The sequence below is a fragment of the Anguilla rostrata genome, chromosome 3, assembly GCF_018555375.3.
Source record: "Anguilla rostrata isolate EN2019 chromosome 3, ASM1855537v3, whole genome shotgun sequence".
Lineage (NCBI taxonomy): Eukaryota > Metazoa > Chordata > Actinopteri > Anguilliformes > Anguillidae > Anguilla > Anguilla rostrata.
In genome coordinates, this window is record NC_057935.1 from 5,334,617 (window position 1) to 5,345,181 (window position 10,565).

Consider the following 10,565-nt stretch of genomic DNA (forward strand, 5'->3'; position numbering starts at 1 on the left):
AAAGAGTCTGAGCAAAACCGTAGTGAATCCACAGGATTAACGGGTGAAACAGAAAGTTCTCGCCCAAGGGGAAAGTGGGGTTGCGACATCTCTTCTGAACCGCCCAAACAGGTTCTGTTCACTCCAGCTTTGGAGGTCAACACGCACTGGACATTGGGGCGGGGGTTACAGAACGTGGCTAGCCAATCAGCTTGACTGCACAGTGATGTGTCCAGTTTGGAATGGCCAATCACATTCAGCCGCCGCACACACTGCTGCAACCGCTGCCATTAAGTGTGCGCTCTCCACCATCCATCCATCCATCCATCAAACCATCCATCCATCCATCATCTAACCCATGTATCCCTGGTCAGGGCCATGGGGGAGGGGGCTGGAGCCTATCCCAGCATGCATTTGGCAAGAGGCACTAATACACCCTGGACAGGTAGCCAAACCATCACAGGGCACACACACACACACACACACACACCACTCAGTCACACGTTCACACCTACTGGGACATACAAACGAAGGGGAGAAAGTGTACAGAAATGTGGACTACGGGGAACTGAGAGTTTCTGTAAATATATAAACACACGCACAAACACAAAGACACATACAGACACAGACACACACACACACACACACACACACATACAGACGTGGACAGACAGGCCCACAGACACCGACGTGCACAGACGCCGCACAGAAAATGTCCTTGCGTTGTGACACGGACGCGCGTCACATGGTCAGATGTGTCACAAGCTGAAGGCACGATGTCAAAACCGCCGCTGGAAACCTCAAACACAGGAGTCAGCTTTCCGCCGCTTCTCCGCACAGCCCCTTGTGTCGCCGAGCAACCGCTTCATTCCGTCACCTGGCCTGAAGCGCCGCTAGCGTCCCGACGTGCCAGGAAGTCAGGGTCCCGCGCCAGGAAGTCAGGGTCCCGCGCCAGGAAGTCAGGGTCCCGCGCCAGGAAGTCAGGGTGGCACGCCAGGAAGTCAGGGTGACGCGTGCGAGGCCCGGGCCTCAGGCCGTGACCGCGTCGGGCTGTCAGTCGCGCAGACAGAGCAAAGGAGCTCGGCTGGTGTGCCGCTTACTTAAAACCAATTTCCCTCCCTAGCTCCAGGGCTCATTTCTTTTTGAATCACGTTGGAATTCCCAGTTTGCGTTCACACATCAGCTCGTCCCTCCCCTGGAGTCTGCTCTGCCAGCTGCTGCCAGCGCCCGTTCTGACCGCGGGCCGCAGCAGGGACAACAACGGGAACGACGGTCACCGGCACAGGCATAGGCACTGGCACAGGGACAGGCATCGGCATCGACACAGGGACAGACACAGGGACAGGGACAGGCATTGACACAAGGACAGACACAGACACAGGGACAGACACAGGGACAGGCACAGGCATCGACACAGGGTCAGACACAGGGACAGGGACAAACACAGGACCGCAGACCCAGCGTGCGCTCACGCCCTCTCACCTCGTTCCCAGACCACCTCTTGCTCCCGCTGTCCACGCTGTTGAACCCGGAGTCCAATCCTCCATACTGCCGGCCCGAGAACAGCTCCTGATCCGATAGGCTGAGGAAGAGAGGACACACCCCCTCATTAGTCACGGACCAAGCCCCGCCCAGCCCCGCATAGCCCCACCAAGCCCCACTCTCGAGTCCCCCACAGCCCCGCCCAGCCGAGCACCACAGGTAACACACCCCCCCACCAGTGACTGGCCAGGCCCCTCCCAGCCCCGCCCCGCCCAGCCCGCCCCAGCCCCACACCACAGGTAACACACCCCCCCATCAGTGACTGGCCAGGCCCCTCCCAGCCCCGCCCCGCCCAGTCCCGCCCAGTCCAGCACCACAGGTAACACACCCCCCATCAGTGACAGGCTAGGCCCCTCCCAACACCGCCTAGCCCCTCCCAGCCCTCGCAGCCCAGCGGGTAACACACCCCCCATCAGTGTCGGGCCAAATCCAAGCCCCGCTGTGCCCAGCTCCACCTCCCCCCCACTCTGTAATAAGGGCTTAGAGCAGAACAGCATGGTGGTTAAGGACCTGCACCTGGCACCCAGCAGCTGCTGGTCTGGTATTCGGGCGCCATGTAACCATAAGTGCTCTCAGAAAGACCCCCCCCCCCACATACAGACACACAGGAGAACCTCCTGTACAAATGCCTGGAGATACACACACTAGAACAGAGCAACTCTGTAATGGCTTAAATATGAAGGGTCACAAGGTGAAAATATAAAAACCTTTGAGAATCCGAATCCTTTAGTTATTAGAAACCCATTCTTTACGTCTCAAACAAAAATATGATTTTATAACGGCGCTGAGAAATGTGCCAGTGTTAATTAATGGACGTGACAACTCGTTAATTCATGGAAAATGTGACTCGTCTTGTTCATGCTCATATTTTTGGCATTACTGATGATAAGGAACCTGACAGGGCTAACTGCGTACGCCACTTCCAGTTCCTCCGGTCTGCGAACCCTTTGGGTTGTGCCGTGCTTGTCAAAAAGCACACGCTGCAATGTGATCTGCGCAAGCCAATAAATAATAAATCCAATCGATGTCCTTAATGGCCATAATGTAGCAACCTTCTGCTTCAGTTAGAGAGAGAGAGAGAGAGAGCTGCACTGCACTATCTGGGCTCAGTGCCAGCCCTTCATTCTGTCATTTTATCATTTTCCTTTTTCCTTTCTCTCTCCTCCCCCCCCCCCCCACCCTTTATCTCATTTGAATGTTGGGTTCACTGTTCGGCCGTTTACTCCCTCCCTCCCTCCCTCCCTCCCTCTCTCCCCTCTCTATCCTTCTTACAGGAAATGAGCCAGAGCAAGAGTACCTACACAAACGCACATACGCACCACTCCTTCCCTCACTCCCTCTCTCTGTCCCTCTCTCTTTCTGTCCCACTCTCTCACTCTCTCTGTCTCTCTCTTTCTGTCCCACTCCGTCCCTCTCTCCTCTCTGTCTCTCTCTCTTTCTGTCCCACTCTCTCACTCTCGTCTCTCTCTCTGTCCCACTCCTTCCCTCTCCCTCTTTCCCCTAGGTTCAGTGCTGTTAGGAGACTCCTCCCTCTCTCTCTCTCCCCCCCCTCTCTCTCTCACTATGTCTCTCTCTCTCTCTCACTATGTCTCTCTCTCACCAGCTGTTGAATCCTGTAGGTCTCAGGGCCATCTCTCTCTCTCTCTCTCTCTTTCTCTCCCTCTCCCTCTCGCTTTCACTCTCGCTCTCTCTCTCTCTATGTCTCTAAGTCTCTCCCTCTCCGTCTCTATGTCTCTCTCTCTCCGTCTCTATCTCTATGTCTCTATGTCTCTCTCTCACCAGCTGTTGAATCCTGTAGGTCTCAGGGCCATCTCTCTCTCTCTCTCTTCTCTCCTCTCCCTCGCTTCACTCGCTCTCTCTCTCTCTATGTCTTAATCCTCCTCTCGTCTCTAGTCTCTCTCTCCGTCTCTATCTCTATGTCTCTATGTCTCTCTCTCACCAGCTGTTGAATCCTGTAGGTCTCAGGGCCATCTCTCTCTCTCTCTCTCTTTCTCTCTCTCTCCCTCTCGCTCTCGCTTTCGCTCTCGCTCTCTCTCTCTCTCTCTTTCTCTCCCTCTCCCTCTCCCTCTCGCTCTCGCTTTCGCTCTCGCTCTCTCTCTCTCTATGTCTCTCTCTCACCAGCTGTTGAATCCTGTAGGCCTCAGGGCCCTCTCCAGCTCCTCCTGTGTGTTCTTGCAGGCCTCGATGTTCAGGAACTTAAAAATGTGGAACTTCCCTTTAGAACAGATCTGAGGGACCGAGAGAAAGACAGAGAGAGAGAGAGAAAGAGGGGAGAAATCATCATCAGGTGTGTGGTAGAGTGTGTTACAGGATACCTGATTCTTGAGACAGGTCAGGTGTGTGTGTGTGTGTGTGTGTGTACAGGTGTTTGTGGTACAGGATACCCTCAGGTACAAGTCCAGGTACTGTGCCTGGTATGTTCCAGTCATTAGAAAGCTTTCTACATCAGAAAGGGTGCATGACTAACCACACCCCACACACAGATGACAGGTGCCTGGTGGAACGCCGGTGTGGGGCTCACCTGTGCAGGGGGGGACTGCAGGGGGTTGTTGTCGAGGTTGATGGTCTGCAGGTGACGGAGGTGGCGGTAACAGACGGGCACTCTGGAGATGCGGTTACACGACACATCCAGGCGGACCAGAGGCAACTCCGAGAGCTCTGACAACGCAGGAGAGAGGAAGGGAAGAAAAAGATGAGCAAATTTCACTGATCACTGCTCCACACTGCTGCTCTGCTAGCCGTCAGTACACAGGAGCCCCTCTCGGGGTAGTAGGCCGGGGGGCAGTAGGCTGGGGGCAGTAGACCAGGGGTAGCAGGCCGGGCAGTGGCTAGGGGCAGGACAGGTAGCAGGCGGGGGCAGTAGGCTGGGTAGTAGACCAGGTCAGCCGGGGGAAGTAGGCTAGGGCAGGAGACCAGGGTAGTAGGCGGTGCGTAGGCTGGGCAAGACCGGGGTAGCAGGCCGGGCAGTAGGCTGGGTGCAGTCCGTGGCAGTAGGCTGGGCAAGCCGGAGGTAAGCGGGGCAGTAGGCTGGGAGCAGGCCGGGGCAGTGGCTGGGTAGCAGTCGTGGCAGTAGGCTGGGGGCAGTAGGCTGTGGACAGTAGGCCGGGGGGACTGTAGGCCAGGGGGCAGTAGGCCAGGGGTAGCACCTCACCCTCAGGCAGCGTGGTGAGCTGGTTCCTCCTCAGGTTGAGGTCCCGCAGAGACTCCAGCTGCCCGATCTCCACCGGCAGAGACTGCAGCTCATTACAGCTCACATCCTGTCGCAGGACAGGGGGGCAGAGGCAGAGGGACAGAGAGGGACAGCACAGAGGGACAGAGAGGGACAGCACAGAGGGACAGAGATGGGAATGAAGTATGAGAGAAAGGCACAAATGAACAAACAATCTCTTGAGTCATCGTTCCTGCCGCAGTTGCGTAACTGAACCACACACTAAACTAAACTTCGGCAAACAAACGCATTAGTGCAGCAGACCTAACACAAAGGGACAGGGAGACAGCAGGTCTGTGCCTGGGTGTGAAACGTGAGACTGGGGGGCGGGGGTGGGGGGTCAGCTGCAGGTACAGGCTGAACGGGTGGGGGGCGGGGGCGGGGGCGTACCAGCTGGCGGAGGTGCGTGAGCGTGTGTATGGAGGCCGGCAGGACGGGCAGCTTGTTGTTGCTGACGATGAGGACCCGCAGCAGTGGGAGCTGGCACACGGACACGGGCAGGCTGGACAGCTGGTTACGACTGCAGAGGGACACATCACACACACCGTTCATTATTCATTCACTCACTGTTACAGCCACACACTCCGTAACAACACAGCAGTACTGCTGCTGAGGGGTGTGGGTGTGTGTGAGTGTGTGTGTGTGCGTGCATGCGTATGTATCTGATGTTGAGGTAGGTGAGGTATATGTGTGTGTATGTGTGTGAGTGTGTGTGTGTGTGTCGTGTTGCTGGTGAGTGTGGGTGTGTGTGTCGTGTGTGTCGTGTGTGGATGAGTGCGTGTGAGTGCGGTGGTGGTGTGTGTGTACGTGTGATTGTGTTGAGGTGGTGGTGTGTTTATGTGTGTGTAATGTGTGGCGTGTGTGTGTGTACTGAGTGAGAGGTAGATGTGAGGTAGGTGAGGTTGTGTGTGCGAGTGTGTGAGTGTGTGTGTGTATGTGTGTGTGTGTGTACGTGTGTGTGAGTGTGTCTGTGTGTGTGTGTGTTTCTGTGTGTGTGTGTGTGTGTGTGTGAGTGTACGTGTGTGTGGGTGTGTGTGGGTGTACCTGATATTGCGGTAGGTGAGGTATGTGAGTGTGTGTGTGGGTGTACCTGACGTTGAGGTAGGTGAGGGCCTGCAGTTGGCAGATGCTGGGGGAGACTGAGCGGACGCAGTTGTGGTACAGGCTGAGCGTTTCCAGGGAGATAAACTGACACAGTTCCTCAGGCAGCTCACACAGACGGTTCTTCGACAGGTCTGAAAAAAGACATGAACAAACATCACAAATCAGTGCTTCATCACATCAAATCATCGCACTCACAAACCCCTCTGAATAAAACACAACACACACAGTCTCGTATAAAGATCACAAAACCACACTAGACAGGTGATACACAGGAAGCAAGGACAGCCAGCATCAAAGAGCCAGTGACATCACAGCCTCCAGCCTCCTATGCAGACACGCATTACAGCCACTGACTGATCTGTGCAGGTGCTGACACAGTCACACATACAAGCAGAGGCATGGCTAGCTGTCCCACACACAGATGATCTGTTCTGACTCACACACTCTCACACACACACGTACTTCATCTATCAGCTGCCAATTCAAAAGCAAAGACGCAGGGAAAATCCCCCTTCCGATGCAGTAATCAAGAACCCCTTAAAAGAGTAGCACTTCTGGAATGTTTCTTCAACATTCTAAGTCAGTGTTCTAGAACTCCATTGTTTTTAATTACCAGTGGTGACTGTGACATCGGCATTAGAATTTTCAGTTAAGAACATTCTAATCACGCATTTGTGATCTCACAGCTTAAAGGGTTGAAGGAAAGGAGTCACAGTGGGCAATGGGCACAAGTGTGCTCTCACCACACACAGTTTCAAAGTTGGCGACCAAGGGCAGAGAACTTGGACATTTTAAGCTCCTGCCCTTCACCTCGATGAAAGGCTCTTTGGTCTTTCTCTCCAGTTTTCTCTCTCTCTCTCTCTCTCTAAATCCCTCCTCCCTGCAGGGCACTTCACCCCACACCCTATAATGAGTGGCGACTCTCTCCACCAGCCCAAGTGCGCTCCCTCTATGCCCTGTCATTAAAATCCACTTTTCCCTCCAAAAATACTCCCTGACCTTACCATCGGCCTCCAAAGACATCAACACTCCAAAGACGGAGAGAGAGAGAGAGAGAGAGAGAGAGAAAGAGAGAGAGAGAGGGAAAGATAGAGAAAGAGAGGGTGTATACATTTGTGTGTGTGCTCTTGCTCATTTCCTGTTCAGTTCTCTCTTAAATGATTGCAAAACTATACAGATTACTGAAGTAACACTTCAGAATGCTCTGACATAGACAACACCCTGAACTGTGAACTCTACAACTGTGAACTGGAGACGACTTTAAAATGATAAAATCCAAATGCTGTGTTTAAATTGCGCATTTATTTATTCAGTCAGTGTGTATGTGTGTGCATGTGTGTACAGTGGCACAAAGACTTTCTGTTTCTGAGCCTCCATTGTCCTGTAGACGGGGGCGAGAGTAAACAATAGGACCGACCCCGTGACCGACAGAATGCAAGCGGCAGGCCCTCCAATTGGTGGGACCACGTTAGCCGACACGTAGCAAGAGCCCGTTAGCAGAGCCGTGCAACCACCGTGCTACCGACCAGCAGGACCCCGCTAGAACCGGACCCTTAGCCAGACCCGCACGACCACATTAGCGCAACCGGCACACCCGTTAGCAGCCAGACCCCGCTAGCAACCGGACCACGTTAGCAGCAGGACCCCGTTAGCGACCGGACCACGTTAGCAGCAGGACTCCGTTAGCGACTGGACCATGTTAGCAGCAGGGCCCCATTAGCGACTGGAACGTAGCACAGACTCGTTAGCACTGGACCACGTGCACAGACACCTGTGTACCATGCTGGGCTCTGTGTCTCTGCAGGACTCCCCGTGAATCCCCCAGGCTTCCCAGCCAGAGTCCCTCCGCTCTCAGTTTGATTTGGCAGGGAAGCCCCTGGAGCAAGCTCGCCCCCCTCAGCACCGCAGCGACACCCGCTCACACCCCCCCCGCCCTGCTGTGGGGGGGTGGGGGGGGGGGTTGAACAAAGGCTCCCGAGACAAAAGCAAACGCAGAATGTCGAAACTCCACTCTCCAACGTCCACGTCAGACAGAAAGCATTTCCAGGAAGGCCACAGCCTATTAAACAGGCCGGCAGAGTGTTTGCACACAGGAGCCTCTTTGCTGTAGTCAAACACACAGACGGCAGCGTGGCTCAGGACCGACGGCTCCAGCTTTTAACAAACAGGGAACGCCGGCTAAGACACAGCTAGCAGTTCACTTGTACTAGAAGGTGGGAGAAGGAGCTCTACACGGACAAAGATAATGGATGGTCTATGGAAAACGGAGGAAATTATTAATGTATCAAAAAGGGTTTAGTTTGCCAGTCAAAATTATGAAAAAATAAGTGGTACCTTTTCATTTTATTCTTGCCAAGTTTCAATAACGGCTTTTAACTCTACCATCAGGAGTGCCTAGAATCCTCACCCGTTTGCCACCTGTATTTTTTCATAATTTTGACTGGCAAACGAAGCCCTTCTTATGTCGTACCGAGTTTGATACTTTTACCCGAATTGTTCATGCAGCCCAGTTATTCAGCAGCATGAATGGCTACCGCGCACGTAGGCCCCAGATAACCGCGTTCCTGCTTATCCAAAAAAAAAGAAAAAGTACTGCAGCAGGTCCAATCCAGCCATTGTTTGAAAACTTGGAACGCGGTACCTGCACCTTCCCGTGTTTATATCAGGAGACGGACACGTTCCCCCCGCTACGAGGACAGTAGGCCGCTGGATTTCGAGCCTCACGCACGCACGCACGCACGCACGCACGCACGCACGCAGACCTACGGTCCCGCTGTGGCTACCGCGACCGTGAATGAACCGCAACCCGGGGGGGGGGGGGGGCAGGGGGGGTATACCTGACGCCAGGGTCAGGATTCTGGGTAACCGGTCAGCGGGCAAAGCCGGCAGTTCGGTTCGGCGACGCGCGGCGACGCGCTGCGTCGTCGCGGCGAATGCGACGGGGAATCTTTGAGCTCGCGATGGAACTTCTGATCGGCTCAACGGGCCAAACAAGCCCAGCTCCCGGTCACTCAAATCACGGCCCTCCAGGTCCAGGAGCGGCCGGTTTTCCACCCCTCCCTTCGCCCGGGAGTCATGTGTGAATAGTCTGGCTAGTCAGTACCACCAGTTGTTCAGTCGATTACCTGTGGGAAAGGAAAACCAGGGCCAGATTTTGGAATCCGGGTCCAGATTTGAGTATCCACCGTCTAGCTCAGCGGTGCACAACAAGGGCCGATCCCCCCCCCCCCCCCCATCTTCCGCTCCTAATTATTGAATCATATCATATCTTGATCTGACATTTGTATAAGCACCAGATACAGCTGCAGACTACAAGTGCATCCCAAAGATGTTACCGTGCCCAAGCACCAGAGTGAGCCCGCGTTCACAGAGCCTGTAGAATACTGACACTAAGGCAATTGGTTGGAACAAACACCAGCGTGCAGGCTGGCCCTCCAGCAGCTGCACACCCCTGGCACTGCAGATAAATTCAATTGCACACTTTTCCTCTGCAGTCACTGCATTAAACTACTTTCTGTGCAAACAATGACTCACCACAGAAAGATCTCCATCCAGTCACTTCCAGGCAACGTCAATTCGTTCTCATTTTTTCTCCATAGTGTTCTCAATCTCCAGATCAAATCAGACAAAAAATAAAACACTACATTTTTCTGTTGTTGTTGTTGTCATGCTGTGGAATACTGAGAGGTGTACTACAAACCCAGATTACATGGTTAGCGAGCTAACTTAAGCTTTAACCCTGGGTTTTCTGTATCATGACTTTGACTCACTTTAAATGGGTGAATGAAGCCCGAATGCAGGTTTTGAGAAGCCAGCAGGCGTAAAGAAACCCTGGGTATGTTAATCTTCCTTCCTCGTACACCCCCTAGATCTCACGGCTGCATATTCAAATTAATCACATACTTTCTCTCAGATCCAGTCCTGACTTTTTTTGCAGTCTAGATTAAGCGGAAGAGCATAATAAAGTGCAGTCTTTGTCTTGGGCTTCTTCACAGCTGGCGAGCGCAGATAAAACGAAGGCTAGCAGCTGCCGTGGTTATCCGGTGAGGGCAAACAGCGGCGGCCCTCATCACAACCGAGGGACAAAATCAGAGCGTAAAACAAACCGTCCACACACGGCGGAACAACGGCCATCTTCTGACCGGAGGCTTTGAGGATTTCACGGTTTTATTTCAGCTCGGATCCGCGAGAGACCGTTTCCTACGTAACGGGCCAATACGAAAGACCGCAGTTCCTGAGGAAGATGAGTGTTTTTTTTTGGCCGGACCGCAACAGCGGGGCCAGCCCCCTACAAACGCGAATGTCTGCGAATGACTGAGTGAGTGAGTGAGTGAGTGACGAAGTCACACCATTGGTCGGCCGAGTTATGTGGTTACACCATTGGCCGGCCGGATCACGTGTGTTAGGTCCAGCCATACACTAGGTTTTAACCTGGTCTTGTTACAGTACGCTTTAAGGTGTATTCTAACTCTGTGGTGGGGAGGGAATAGCAGACCTGCCCTTAAAGACAGACTTCAGAGCAAGAGGACTTAAAGACGACACAGATGAAGACACATGGAAACATGGATTAAGAGGCAGACGGAGACAGACAGCACAACATGAAATTTGTATCCAGGTAAATGCCATGTTTGTGCAATTTTAACACACAGTACCAACTGGAATTAATATAGTCTACATGGTCACTCCGGCCACTGAATGACTGCAAGACCTCCTCCGCTTGACCTACGACCTT

At 53.5% G+C, this 10,565-nt stretch overlaps 1 protein-coding gene across 5 annotated transcripts in view; it reads right to left on the minus strand.

Annotated features, from left to right (window-relative positions):
- Nucleotides 1-10,565, minus strand: part of lrch4 (leucine-rich repeats and calponin homology (CH) domain containing 4) — a 44,220-nt gene that overhangs the window by 15,444 nt on the left and 18,211 nt on the right. For all 5 annotated transcript variants that reach the window (XM_064325643.1, XM_064325640.1, XM_064325639.1 and 2 more), the window contains exons 2-7: nt 5,820-5,964; nt 5,120-5,249; nt 4,673-4,778; nt 4,043-4,179; nt 3,640-3,749; nt 1,462-1,561 (exon numbers count right to left, since the gene is read on the minus strand). In XM_064325643.1, coding sequence (XP_064181713.1) covers nt 1,462-1,561; nt 3,640-3,749; nt 4,043-4,179; nt 4,673-4,778; nt 5,120-5,249; nt 5,820-5,964 — 728 coding nt within the window. The remainder of the gene's footprint in view (nt 1-1,461; nt 1,562-3,639; nt 3,750-4,042; nt 4,180-4,672; nt 4,779-5,119; nt 5,250-5,819; nt 5,965-10,565) is intronic.